General features: G+C 37.1%; 1 protein-coding gene across 1 annotated transcript; it reads right to left on the bottom strand.

The window, feature by feature from the left end:
- Window positions 1-12,800: 12,800 nt before the first annotated feature.
- On the bottom strand, window positions 12,801-15,052 carry LOC137578932 (nucleolar protein 11). The gene is made up of 3 exons (XM_068292555.1): window positions 14,834-15,052; window positions 14,244-14,772; window positions 12,801-14,182 (listed from the first exon to the last, which is right to left on the bottom strand). Exons 1-3 carry the CDS (start codon window positions 14,963-14,965, stop codon window positions 12,882-12,884), a joined length of 1,962 nt encoding a protein of 653 aa, XP_068148656.1. The 5' UTR covers window positions 14,966-15,052; the 3' UTR covers window positions 12,801-12,881.
- Window positions 15,053-15,239: the final 187 nt, after the last annotated feature.

Here is a 15,239-nt window from a genome sequence, read left to right as displayed (position 1 = left end):
CCGAAGCATTTTAGAGGAATTTACTAAAACCAAAATGGAAAATAATAATAATAATTATAATAAAAAACGTATATTAATAAAAAATGAAACCAAACAGAATATAAGAAATTACAACAATTGAGAAGAAGATAAACTCAAGCAATGTTGCATTGGGTCCAAGGAGCACAAAGCCATTTTAATTCAATGCGAACCGATTTGATTCGGGATTCGAGTAGAGCCCAATAAATTGATGTATTTTCATTAAACAGTCCGTAGATTTAGTGAATAATATTATTATTCATAGGCGGTTTTACGGGCTGTTAAATGTCGGCGCACTTTTTCCCCTAAAGTATGCAGTAGGCTGCAAAAGTATTTGCATTGTTTCGGGGAATACTCTTTCAGAAAACCAACCAATTCCTAAGCATGTCTATTGCATACCTCACGGGGCAATGTCACCGCCCCCGCCCCCAGTTCACAGTCCTTGGAACCGCCACTATTATTATTATACTCTTCATTTCAGTTTCAACTCACAAAAGCCACACAAGAAACAACAATTTGTTAGTGGTTTCTATTATTCCTTTTATTATTATCATTTGTTGTATTTATTATTATAAAACTAGACATACTAAACAATATTTTAACAGTGTGACTAAATTTGCATGTTCTTAGGGGATTAAAAAAGAGTGTCAGAGTATCCCCAAACAACTTTTACTTACTTTTTGAGAGTTCCATGTAAATACTTTGCTACATCTTAAAAACTTCTTAGTCTGAGTTTAAATTCTGTTTTGGTCAGATAGAGGAAATATCAACTGAATGAACTTTTGAACAGTTTTGATTTGGTGTTGATCTTTTCGGCCTTGGATGAGGTTTTTAGTAGTTCAAATTGAATATGATCTTTAAGTTAAATCGCCAAAAATATTGTTTATAACTTTAAAACTTTCAATTTCACGTAGAGTTATTAAATATATTTTGGTGAGAAAAAAATGATTACTTATAATTATTTTTATTGGTATTAATATTATATTAATGAAATATAAAAAAAACTTGGGTTATAGGCCCAAAATGATCACTGATCAATCTGCCTCATTCACATAAAATCAGAAATTAATATAGATACCTACCTACCTATATATTTATATGAATTTTCCAAAGTGTATAAGAAGACTTATTTTAGCTGATATCTTTGTTTTTGTATTGCGTTTAATATTATCATTATTGTTATTATTACTAGTTGTTTAACTTATTAAAGTTAGTATCGTACATAATTTCCGGTATTCCTTCTGAGACGAAAAGGGTTCTCCCATGTTATCTTATCGGTACATGTACCTCTCTATCTGTATCTATATCTGTATCTGTATCTGTGTGTCCGTATCAATATCGGTTACAACATCAAATTGAAACAATTCGAAATCTATAAAAAGAAAACTTAACTAAAAATTAAAAACACATTTTCTTCCAAGATCTAAGTTACCAATGAGTAAAAAACAAAGAGAAAACAAAACCTTAAAAACGAATATGAATAAATAAAAATTAATATTTTAATTGTTTATGTAACTATATGTGCGTGTGTGTGTGTGTGTAGGCCAGTCAACAAAAAAAAGAAAACACTAAACAAGTAATACTTAATACAAAATGAAAATAAAAACTGAAAAGAAAATGTCTTAGAAAAATTCAAACTTGAAAAAAAAAACACCTACTCAAAGTATAAAAACTAATTCTAAATTATAGATCAAACATTACGGAGCTTGTATGTATGTATGATACATTTTTCATAGAACTATTCCCAAAAACAAATTTTGGTTAGCAAAACTAAAAAAAAAAAAAAAAACAAAAAACGAAAAAAAAACAACAAATAAGATAATGTAAAACTCCAACTCCTTGTAGCGATATTCTGAAAGAAACTTAAAAAATCGAAAAGTAAAACAAAATATTCTACATATATACATATATATATATATATATATAATTTTTTTTTTTTTAGTTTGATTTTCTAGTGATAATTCGACAAAAAGAAAAGTATATATAACAATGCTCTGCCATGAGTCTCTGACAAACAAAAAAAAAAGAAAACAAGAGAGAAAAAATGAAAGAAAAAAAACTAATAACGAAAATTAATAATACGAAAATAAATAAATAAATCTGTTTACTTCCAAAAAAACAAAAAAAAACAAAAAACCAAAGAAAAACCCCCAAAAACAAAAAAAAAAAAAAAAAAAAAAAACACCGCAGTGTGAGAGAGTGTGAATTTTTTGTTTTGTTTTGTGTTGCCGCTCAGACTATGTAATTTTGTATGTAAGTAACGGAAATTCCCACCGTCTATACATCATCATCAGACGGAGTCAGCCAACGAGAGAGAGAGATCGAGATCGAGATCTAATAAATATGGCGCTTTGGCTCGTCTGTCGGGGATGGTATACTATATAAGTATAGATTGCTATTTACGAGGGCAGACTGAAAGGTAATCGAATGAGACCCTCCTGGCAACCAATCGAGATTAGTTCCTGGAGAGGACGATAACCAGTATTTAATATTCTGCACCTCGTTCGGGATGTCTATGGAATCATTGGAACTTCCATATGGAGTAGGCAGGCAAAGTCTTTAAAAATGATGTGCAGCGGATTATTAATCCCATTCTTGATCAGCCTCTCCACACTGCACTCGAATCCCAGTAAATCCCCCCATTGTCAACAATGTAAGCCTCTGGTTTAAGCAAAATACTAGACATGAGGCAAGAGACTGATTTGCATAGACTTTCGTTGTTAGTTATTTCCACAAATTGAACTTTCAGTTTGATTTATCTTACTTGCGAAGTAATTTGCATGTATTTCCTATATACTACGACTACATAGAATGTATATAGAATATATATATGTTGTATGTATGTTTTGCTTTGGTCCAACTTACCCATATTTTAATGCAGCATTTCACAACCGAAAAAGAAAGCGAAACTGAAGTTAACAAGCACTTGTCCATAAAAAAAACATATTACAAAAAATATATAAAAAAATAACGTATACGTATAGTATAACCATTATGTTATTACTGTTGCTGCTGCTGCTGCTGTTGTTGTTTTTAAGTTTTACTTTTCATTTTCGTTCACATGACTGATGAACAGACGCTAATATTAACTTCGGTAAGCTAGCTTTATGACGTTATGTATCACTCATACAGCTAGATAACCAAAGACAACATAGCACCCTGTATATGCGAGGGTCACAACATTTTCGATTGTTCATCATATTGATTGGGCACTTGTTGGTTTTGCTTATTCAGTGCCATCTTAGACAGCATGCTGGGCTGAAAGATTCTTGGCCATTTTTTGTTGTTGATGTGGCCATCTTGCTGAACATTTTTTAGACGCCCCCCCACCCTCAACCCACCATTCCCCTTTTCCCATGGTCATTCGCTCGATTTCTTGTCTCACGAATATACTCACAGACGTTTGCGCAGACGTCACGTCATCACACACACACACACACACACATGTGGGTATGAGTATGTGTGTGTGTATGCGTGTGTACATTTTGCGCAGGCGTTGCAGACTGCATTTAGAAATTCTGTTTTTTAGTGCATATTGCATAAGAGAAAGAAAGAGAAAGACAGGGAAGGGGCGTTTAGGGTAACAGACATACATACGAACGTAGAGACAAGGGCGGGCAAAAGGGGTCAAAGGTGGACGGGCGCGCGTTCGTCCAGAACTGTTTCAGTCTCCGAGTTGAAGTCTATTCCCATACACGCTACTATGATCAACAATTATGCCAAGGGAAAACGGAATGAAAACTTTTTGAATATTTCTTAAACAAAAAAAGAGAAAAAAGAAGCTTTTCGACGTCTTCGTCTTCGTCTTCATCGTCATCGTCTTCTTATTCTCATTGTTTCGGTTGGTCAAGTGACTGTAACTGGAACGACAAACGTAGCTGACGACGACGACGACGACGACAATTGAGTGGTTGTTTGCATTGGTGGTGCTATAGCGCCGGTTGCAGGTCCAGCTCCCCAGGTCCACGGTCCGCATCTCAAGCAAAGTGAATGGCTCACTGACTGGCCTTTACATACAGTCAAGTGCTAAAGTATTTGTACAGCTCAAGAAATTTTATGTCCTTTATACTCATTAAACGAAGATCAGTATACTTAATATACCTTTCAAAGGTCCAAATGGCTTGACTCGGTTTCAAAATTCCGTTTATTCGAATTAGAAGTTTGCAAGAACTTGAAAAAAAATTGATTAAACTCTCAGAAATTGCCCCTACATTAGAATAATGGGAAGTTTACAAGAAAAAAATAAAACTAAAAAAAAATAACAGACTTTTTTAACTTTGATGGCTGTCCAAAAATATTTAGTTTGACTGTAAATTTTAGCACAGAGCGTAACGTAACGTTCCCACAATTATGCGTCTTGCGATCCACACACACACACACACACACAGACCTACAGACATTCGTTTTTACCAAGTTTACCCGCTTCTCCTTTCTTTGCTCAACACATTGGAACAACACGCAGAATATTTATTTAAATGATATAGACGAAAGTGATATTAACGAATCTTTTGGGAATTTCCGATGAGTAGCTAACTACAAAGAAAGATCGAGAGCGAGAGCGGAAGGCAGATAGATACAGACAGAGACGGAGACAGAGAGTGAGTAAAGGATTTGTTTAGGCCTTCATCTAATGGCCATGCCTATTTCAGCACATTGGGTAATTGGGCCTAGGCCTAAGCTTTGTGTACGATTAATGATTACCAATTCAATGATTTCGTATGGCCCAAAAACTCGTTTATGCATACGATATAAGATGAGAGATGATTTGACTTGACTTGACTTGACTTTACTTTACTTGAGCTTGCGATGACGATATTGAATCTGTTATTGAAAATGCTGAAAGCGTGAGCGTGAGCCGGATGTACATATGTACATACATACATATATGTACATATGTATGTGTGTAATTACATAAACCCGCAATATACATAGGGTTTTATTGTTATTATTATTTTTATTTAAACATACCTTGAGAGCTGTGGCTTTAAATTCCATGGGCTGATAGACATACATATGTACATATATGCATATACACGAGTGTATATGTATTCATATATGTATGTGTATGACTTTTATAGTAGAAGGATTCCGCTGATTTTGTAGAATTGACAAAAAATTGACACTTTGAACATCAAAAAACACACACAAAAAAATCGTTAAAAAATTTTGAGATAGACTTTTTACCTTCTAATAAATAAAAAAAAAAAAAATGATTTGGTATGGTTTGCTTTGGTTATATATATATACACACATTTATGGGTATATATCTTCTTTTTTTTGGTTATTTAATTTTTATTTTTAATTTTTTTTTTATTTTTGGTTTCGTGGTTACCATTTGGGCACACCTTCAACGCCGCCAAACGCTTCTAAACTAAATTCAGTTTTGGTAAAAATGAGACAAACGAGCTCCAGATCAGCTTCTTGAGACGTCCAACGACGACGGCGACAACGACGACGACGTCGACGATGGCAGCGTCGTCACCTGGTGTAGATATATACGAGACCTGTATCTCCCTCTCTCCGTCTCTCTCCCTCCAACACACACACTCACACACAAATACACTGTTTCTCTCTCTATCTGTCTGTCTTTTCGTCTGTCTGTCTGTCGGTGTATGTGCGTTGGTGTAGTCCGCTGCCGATCACCGACAACGCTTAGGTACCCCATACCTACAGATACCCCCTACCCTTTAGCCCCTTTTTACCCATAGTCAGAGCCATAGAGACCGGGTCGGTCGGGCCCGAAGTCTTTTGCCGAGTTGTTACCTGATTTTCGAGTTTTTGTATTACTTTGCTTTGCTTTTTTGTTGTTGTATTTCTTTGCTGTTCGGATTTCCCGCCAAATGAGAGAGCTACAGGTAAGAGACAAGTACAAAAAAAAAAAAAAAAGAAAGAAAGAGTGTGTGTGTGTGTGTGCAAGTATATGCGTGAGGTGTATAAGGTGTACATAGACACACACACAGGGATAGATAGGTAATGCCGTTCAAAGACATTCGTTGCCTAATGACTACATATGTACGTACATACATAGATATATCTCTCTATATACATATATGAGGATATTGATTTTTCAATTTCAACAATGCGGGTGAAAAATGTTCGAAAAAATTATAAATGTCAACATCATACCACGGGGGGTTGAAGTGGGTGGTGGTGGGCAAGGGTTGTGGGGCGACCAGTTTGGTGTACATTTCAAAAAGCTGAGAAAAACACACACCAAAAAGCCAAAAAAACCAGTTAAATACAAAAACGTGAATGTTAACGTAGACAATGTCTGCAGCAGCAAATTATTGCCAAAAAAAAACTCAAAATTCAAGAGAGAAACTTGATCGAGCCGCTAGCCGGGTGTCTAACTTAGGCGGGCTAGAAAGTGCGCTATATATATATGTACATATATACTGTATAATAAAAGTGGGAGCTGTGCGATGCGAGCCAAGTGCTAGTGGTGCGAAGGCAGAGGGGGCAGGAGGGGCAGAGAGGCGTCTGCTAATCAACAGCTGTAAAAACAGCTCTAGCAAATGATGTGCTAAAGTTTTATTTTTTTCCCCCTTACTTCTTAACTAGTTAAATTCCTATTGATAGAGAGAGACAGAGAGAGAGAGAGAGATAGCTCGAAATATTAACAAAACTGTCAAAATTCAGTAAAATGTTTTAGTAAATCTCATTCTTTAGGCACCCTAAAACATATATATCGATATTTAAGAGAAGGAGAAGCTTAAATGAAATTGTTCAATTGGAAAACTTTATTTTATAAAGATCGATTTGATTTTATGGCCAATTCTTATATCAAGTACTTACCAAGGTTTTATTATATCAAATTGGTGTTTATTTTTCAAATTCAACGAGATAAAATCAGTGATATTTAAAAACAGCTTAAAGAACAAACTGTATTTGAAAATTCTGTCCACATCGATAGAGTTAAAAAGCTACAAAAAAATGTCTGTTCAGTTTTTCAGTTGAGTCACATTTCGTATACGAAATTTAAGTATAGCTCACAACCGACTGTAGCGCAATGACCACGCAATAGTCAGGCAAAAACCAACGACGACGACGACGACGATGATGATGATGATGGCGATGGCTATGGTGAGGGAAAGGCAAGACAAAAGAAAAAAAAAATCACTTTTATGGCAAAGATCAAACTGGCAGAAAGACAACACAACAACAACAACAACAAAAGTAAAGGCAACAGCAGCAGCAGCAGGCACCGTCAAAAAATACGTTACCAAGGTAGGCCGAAGAGGCCGACGCTCAACGCTTACGTTAACGCTGCGCATGCATGGCAACATCTTAAACAGCAACAACAGCAACACACACAAACACCAAAAGAGACACACACAGACACACAGCAACAGCTAAAGAGCCAAAGAAATGGCCGTTAAAGTTGCCAAGCAAATGGCAAAAGGCAGAGGCGTAGCCCGAGCATAACCCATTCTCAGTCCCCCCGCCGAATCGCACCCTCTATAATACGTGAGATGTTCTGTTGGCACGTTTTTTTCCCTTTTTTTTTTGTGTTGGTTTGCTTGTTGTTGTTGTTGTTTGTGTCTTTCTTTCCTTCTCTCTGGCTCTTCTCTTGTTGTTTTGGCGTGGTCGCTGCCGCCCGTTCGCCATCATAAACGAAGTCAATTGAATTTAAATTTAAAGTACATAATGGCTAACTTTTAGGAGATGGACGGGCAGCGGGGGTGGCCGCTGGAGGGAAGATTTGGTAGGTGGTGAACGGGGAAAGGGGGGAGCTGGCCACGCTGCTGCTGCCGCCTTTCGAATTTCACAAAAGTCGTCGTCGTCGTCGTCGTCGTCGTTGCCGTCGTCGTCTTTGTGTGGGATTGAGGTTTTTGTGTTTTTTATTTTTCATACAAAAGATTTCTTATGTACAAGTTCCAGGCACGCAAGGCTTCGTCTTTATTTTTCTGTATGTATATGTATTACCATATACATACGTACGTATGTGTGGGTGTATGTGTGCTCGTTGCTCTTTTTATGTAAACGTGCTTAAATTTAAAGATCAAATTGCCAGCTTGATTTTCGGCTCAGGAATTTTAAATTGTAGAAGAAACCGCAATGAGAAGCAAACTTTACACAATTTGTTTCCCTCGTTTGATTGTATTTATTTAATTTTTTGTTATTTTGCACATGACTCATTTGACAATTTGCTATTTAGATGTGTTGTTTAACGATAAACTCTCGACTGATCATAGCTTTCGATCACCTTTCATAGGAAAAATGTGTGATTAAGTCGATTCAAACGAAAGACTTAGGCAACGAACTTATTGACATTATTTATTCATTCATTTGTTTTGTTTTTCAGTTTTTTGCTCACCTTAAACAAAATGGCATGGCCAGCCCAACGACAACAACAACATCAACAATTACCATAAAATTTGCAATATTTACTTAACATTGGCAGACTCCCTCAGCACTTACGATAATTCTTTTTTCTCTATGCTTATGACTTTACATTTCTTCCAGGAGATTCACGGTGAGAAATATTTGACGTTCCACATATGTAAGTGTGTGTGTGTGTATGTTGTGCACCTATTTGCAATTGTCTATATACACACATACAAGTACATATGTATATCCATATCTTGATCTTAAATTTGTTGCCTTGTGGGTTTGATGTTGGTTTACTCGTCAAGGGAGAAATGGAATCAAGTGACTCATACATAGAATGAGTGGTCAGTGCAAATAATTCCATTGCATGTATGTGTGTGTGTGTGTGGGCGAAGAGATTGTGGCAAGTCTTTTGCGCAATTTATGCAAATTGTAGACATAAACTTTAATTCTAAGCTTGATTGAAGCTGACATTAATAAATTTTCAATTCACTTAACATCAGCAGAAAAGTTTTGTTAAACAATAGCCTAAGAGCTGGTCTATTCTTACTTATTTTTGTAGTTATGGCTAACAATATAGAGTGTCTCCATAGTGCCCACAATACGTACATATGTATTACATATTTGCTTCTAAATGTATGTATGTATATAAGCATATAAATAGACATACATAGGTCCCGAATGGACCAGTTTAAAAAGCATAAGAATCAAGCTAACTGAAAACCAGTTAGGCCCCTCGATCACTAACGCAATACTCTTTTGGGGCCCCGCGACTAATTCAATATGCATATCAAAAGGTTTTGGACCATATTTGCCTCTATTCGAGCTCAACATTCGAGCTTCCCCTGCCCCATGGCCCCCTTCTACCTATTACCCAAATCGCCACAGAACCAATAAAAAGTCATTAAACAAAGAAAACATGTTTTGGCTTAAACAAAGGCTTTACCCAACAACACACACACACACACACACACACACACACATACACACAATTTGAATAATCTGTAAGAATAAGCGGACAAAAGAAAGCAAAGCAAAGAGAATACCAACAAAGTCAATAATCTGATTGGGGAGAAACGAAGCCAAAGCCACGCTCAATTAAAAACTACAACAACAAGAAACAGCCAAAACCAAAATCAGAGAGCAGACCCAGCAGAAGAAAAATCAAATTAATGAAATACAAATAAATTTCGGTATATGTGGCGGCGGAGCAACCGAGAGCGATAACTAAGAGGCAAGTAGAAAGACACCAAAAAAAAAAAAGAACACAAAATGATAACTTTTGTATTCCGCTGCGAAACTGTACCCCCTGATGGCCATGATGATGATGATGATCATGATGATCATAATGATGATGATGATGCTGCGTGGCAGCGAACCCGAACGATTGATACAAATGCTGCTGCTGCTGCTTCGTTTTTTTTTTTCTGTTCCGTCTCTTGTTTTTTATTTTTGTTCTTTTTATTTTGGCCTTTAAAAAGTCAAAGCAGTAAGTAACAATGGCAAGCAGCCATGGCACACATGCGGCGAGAGAAGAGGAAAGTTTAGGCTCCATCTTCACGTGGAATAAGAACAAGATCTCATTGCATCGTTTCGATGCTGTTCCAGGCCTGTTGCCTGCCTTCAAGTCAAGCCAGCCTCCAACCCTCTCCCTCTCTGCAACCACCGCCTCAGCCTGGTAACAAGTTTTCAACTGACTGAAAAATTCTAAAAATAATGCCGGCCGGTTTGTCGTTAACAAAAAAAAAACCTATATATATATACATAAATAGGGCTACACCAAAATCCTCTTGAGCCGAAAATCGTATACACTTTTTTCTAAATGATGGCTTAAATTAAGTATGTGGTCTTCAACGATAAAACAAAACCAAACCAAGTCTTAAAACTGCTGGCAATATGGATGATTCAGTGGTGCAAACGGCTAAATGAAGCAGATGTACTCATTGTTTGGGGCAGTGTATTATAATCAATATGAGTAACATTTCAAAAAAGAAACTCACAAAAGGATGCCATGGATGCCAGGGTCCCGGGAAGTTGATGAGCCAAGTGCCAGTCACAAGGCAGCTGCAATCGACATCCACCAGAATCTCAATCTGGGCTCGAGGGATGAGAATAAAAGACTACCTGCTGTCAGGTAGGCGTTTTGCAGCCCTTTTTTTGTATCTTGTCTTCTACATGTACATATGTGTGTGTGTGTGTGTGTGTGTGTGTGTTTATCTCTGTGTATCCTTCACCAACGGCCAGTTTCATCTCCTTCACTTTGTATATAAGGAACTGTATATACTTATACACACACGCACACACACATTAAAGGGCTAACAGATTGGTATGACTTGGCAACTTCTTCTTTGGATTACACAGCGACTGGGCTAGGCTGCTGTCTTTGCTATTTAATGGTTTTAGGAAATCGAAAATTAAATAATTTATCTCAACTTTATGACGTTACAAGCAGGTTTTTCTTGTACCCCTTTCCAATCTGACCCCGCCCCCACCATCTCCTTTTGCTTAATGCTGCCCCCTTTATCTCCGCACCATACCCCAGCACGCGATCAGTCTTTAAAAGAAAAAGACAAAAAATAGGGGGAACAACAGAAATGCTTTTAACTTACTTCTCTGATTCTGTGGGCCCACGATCAATCGAATGCCCCCCTCCTCCATCCCCACCATCATCACAATCATCTCCACTTGAAACCACAAAAAATAACCATATACCAAAAAGGGGGGCAGCCATTTGGAAATTTTTTGATTTCATTTGGGTTTTTATACCCTATTACCCTATTGGCTAAAAGGACATGTACATACATACCTAATTTGATTTTAAATTGTTTCCATTCATTGCTATCTATTTCGTAGATATTGTAGACTTAGTAAGAAGTTAAGATATACACTTTTGACTTGATATTGTTTAACTATATAGCGGTTATATGAATGAACATATATATGTACATATATATGTTTTACATCCTCAAACGCCTGAATTTCACAGGTCTTGCGAGGTCTCTTAGAGTCTTAGAAGTTCTAGTCTTCTAGAGAGATCTAAAGGTACGTAAAGACCAACGGACGAAAGGGCAGAGAGACGTGAATAGATCGACTTGACCTTTATTGTTCATTAAAAACACATTGTATACATACTTTATCGAGTGGGGGAGGCTTTCTTATGTTATTTTGCACGACTTTGGTATACCATTTACCCACTGGCTGCAAGGTATCTTAGTAAATATTTTATATTTTTACCATATGAATTCAATTTCTTTATAGATATTTCAAGAATACCAGAAATAAGTTACTACTAAGTAGATTTCAGTCTACGCAATTTCTCACAAACTAACGAAAATTCTATTTGAGCATTTATCATTAATACTTCTCTTTAATTTTTAAAATGGTTTTTAATTTGAAAAATGGTTTCACATAGTTATTACAAGACAAGAATACCAAATATTTTCAATGAATAAACCTTTAAGTTAAAGTCAACATATTGACACATTAATATATCCAATTGTTGCTTTCATAAAAATGTCTTTGATTGAAAAGTTAATAAAAATTAATATTTTATATCCTATATCCTAAACATAGAGTGCCATTTTCAAGGGTGTCTATAAAACTATGAGGTTGGCCTGTTATTGCTGTTTGATTTGGAGTGCATAAAGTACTATACTAACTCGATGAGAAGAATGGCTGTGAGTTATGGCTTTGCATTGTAAATTGCTTATTCATGTGGAAAATTCTTGTACAGGGTATATACTGGTGACTTGCCTTACATATGTATGTATGTATGTATTTTCAACTAACCAACTTGAAAGAGTATGCAATAGTCGTTTAGACCGATGCCAGTCCAAGTACCCTCTGGTAGTTATTTTGAGCATCAGTTTTTTATTTTTTATTTCTACCTCTGGTCATCGCTCTCAAGTTGTTGAAATTGGTGGCGAGAAAGGCACAAGAGAGAAAGTGGTAAAGAGGTTTGGAGGAGATCGAGTGGTTTGGTTTGTCATTGTTGCTGATGAAATGATGACAAATGAAGGGGATGGAGCTTGAAGCTTTCGGTGCGTATTCATCGTTAACGAATTGTTGGAAAAGTTTTACTTCATTTTGGAGTTCGAGACTAATGCTGTAGGCAGTCGCCTCAAATTTGTTTTGGTCATATACATATGTATGTACATAAACACACACACATAGGTATATACACATCATACATACTTTGTTGTCCAAAAATCCCCAACTTTATCGAATATCTTCCATAGAAATTATTTCAAATAACTAACATTTGCTTTGACAGGAATGTCTAAATTTTAGGGATCTCATATAAAACAATCCTTTTTGAAACTATATACACCTTGTTCATGTCCTTAAATATTGCCTAAGTTTTACTTATATTGATGTCTAATTAGTTTGGAGACTGCAAACAACTTGATCACAACAAACTAATATAATTTATCGAACATTTAAAATAAGTGTTTTGTTTTTTTAAGGATTACTTTTTGGTAATTATGAATTTATTTTATTTAACATCTAATTATTAGCAAAACAGAATTCATCTAGTATAAGACAAACTCTTCGATGCCATACCAGTTGGTAGAGTAAATGGGCTTTAGTTCTTTTCTTTCCACAATGTTCGTTAACAGTGGTACCAGAACTTCGATATCTTGGATATTCTCTTCGTAAAGTTTCAATTGCTGTGACCAGTTGGTGAGCAACTCCAGCAGGGATTCATCTTTGGATATGGTTAGCAGAGTGAAGTGAGAAGTGAGTAAGGCTCCCAGCCACTGTAATGCATGAATTTCTGTTTGTACCACTGATGACTCCCGATTGGGACGCTCTTCCAGCTGTAAATGAGGATCAACGACCAAGTGATATAAATGTTCGAGTAAATGCTGCACATGTGTAAGTTCCAGACGTTGGCGCAGAGGTTCTTCAATTGCGCTAGGTTCGAAACTAGTGGCTAGAACAGCATTTACAAGTTTTTTCTTAGGATCATTCTGATCAAGAGCATAGCGCAAAGACCACGCCAACATGGACTCGGAAATATTGCTGTACCGTTTCAAGCACATTAACATTTGCTTGGAATTGTCAGTTTTGATGAACAGCGTTAATAGTTTTTCGGCGATTTCCTGTTCTCCGGCTCCACACTTCTCAAGCTGCCGAATCAATGCCTGGGTTGTGACAGTAAAAGAGCCATCATCGTGAAAATTGGACATCAGCGTTAGACCGACATCCTCGAGACTATTTTCACACCTTCTGACCTCACCATGTACATGCTGCTTGACTAACTCATTCATATGTTGTTGGAATACTTCGGGCGGATCGAAAGGAACATTTATTTTATCCGCTGGCGCAATAGTCTCAATAGCCGGATTGTCCAGTTTGTGGTGATCTATTTGAGGTTTGTTGCTATTGTCGAATCGAATGGTTGCCTCTAGGCATTCCTCTTCATTAATGTGATCGAGCTCAATTGTTATTTGGTTCATATGTGTGTCATTAAACTGAGAGCCCAACATATCAACCAATAATTCACGATTCATGCGATAACGCACAGCTGCTATGTTCTGTCCCATGGCCAGGAGAATGTGCTCATCCCGTGACCACAGCCGGGAGAATTCCAGATATACTTTGAAATACTGCTTAGCATTAACCACTTTAAATTGTGTGTTATAGACAAGCAGGGAGGCACCCTCCTGTCCATGGTTGGCGCCATAAATGGCAGCAAAATTACGCGAGACTCCGTGTACAGACAGATTACTCTCCACATTAAGATGCGATAGCATTGAAACAAATTGTCCAGGTGCACGTTCTGTGGAACCCTCGCCAAGATTAAGCATGAAGATACGTTTGTCAGACCCTAATAGACAGAGCAATGTAATCAGATAGAGGTTCATCACAATTGACTGAAGTCTACTCACAAATGGTTAGCAAGTGTGGCGCTACATCATCCTCAATCACAGCATAGCCGGTCAATCTGATTGATTCTCTCTGCAGGAGATATTCCTTTCTTGTCGATGTGTCCAGAGAAACTCGTACCAGATGTAACTCTCCAGACTCGCGCTTCTCTTGGAAATATGTAAGCACCTGGTGACCCTCGGCCAGTGTAAACACAGTTGGCTTAGTAAGCACTGTTGCCGCTGTTAGAGCCAATTGCTCGGCTGTGTCCGCCTTCTGATCTACGCGTGATTCCAAAGCCGCAGAGAGGGTTTGGCAAACGCCGTCACTGTATAGAACTAAGGCTTCCTGATCTGTTTCCACCAGATGGGCAATGCTCTTCTGGAATTTCAGCTTTTTGCACTTGGTGACATCTAAGGTGTCCACATTCCATAGGCGCAATGAGTGATTTCCGAATACACCGACATATTTTTGACTATTTCTATCATAGATAACCTTTGCTGAAAGCTTCTCTGGCAGAGACCAACTAAGCAATTGCTTCTGTGTGCGAATCTGGGGAGATGAGTTCGAAATTATATTTCATGTAATTACGTTTTTAATTGGAAAAACTTACATTAAGCACAACAACAACATTGCGAGCCAGTGTGGTAACTACATTTCCCTTTTCGCAGTCCGAGGCCAGCCCAAGGAACTCCTTAGGATCGGGTATGGGAAACAGATTATAATACGACAAAAACTTTGACATTGTTATCACTCGCGGTAGAGTATACAATTCAACAACACGTGCGAATGATAATTTCTTTAGCGGCACACCACTTCATCCGATAGTTATCGATGGCGGTCAGCTGTTCGATGAAATGGTGCAGACACTTTGAATGTTGTCTAGACGGTATTAAATAGGAAATAAACGTTGCAAATGTATTTTGAAATACAGCTTAAATAAAGGCAAGTCCAACAATTTCAATAGAAGTGCAGTTTAAAGTTTTAAAATGCTTAAATATTTGCATATGGTTTTACTT

Source organism: Drosophila tropicalis, unplaced genomic scaffold (assembly GCF_018151085.1).
Source record: "Drosophila tropicalis isolate 14030-0801.00 unplaced genomic scaffold, ASM1815108v1 contig_694, whole genome shotgun sequence".
In the NCBI taxonomy this organism is placed as follows: Eukaryota; Metazoa; Arthropoda; class Insecta; order Diptera; family Drosophilidae; genus Drosophila; species Drosophila tropicalis.
Note: the sequence above shows the minus strand (reverse complement) of the source record. Positions and strands in the feature narration are given on the sequence as shown.

What these genes read in the sequence shown, in the direction of transcription:
- LOC137578932 (XM_068292555.1), bottom strand. Translation starts at nt 14,965, where the DNA reads ATGTCAAAGTTTTTGTCGTATTATAATCTGTTTCCCATACCCGATCCT. An exon ending in ATGTTGTTGTTGTGCTTAAT is followed by an intron (nt 14,773 to 14,833) that starts GTAAGTTTTTCC and finishes TCATCTCCCCAG; the next exon opens with ATTCGCACACAGAAGCAATT. An exon ending in GCCACACTTGCTAACCATTT is followed by an intron (nt 14,183 to 14,243) that starts GTGAGTAGACTT and finishes TCTGTCTATTAG; the next exon opens with GGTCTGACAAACGTATCTTC.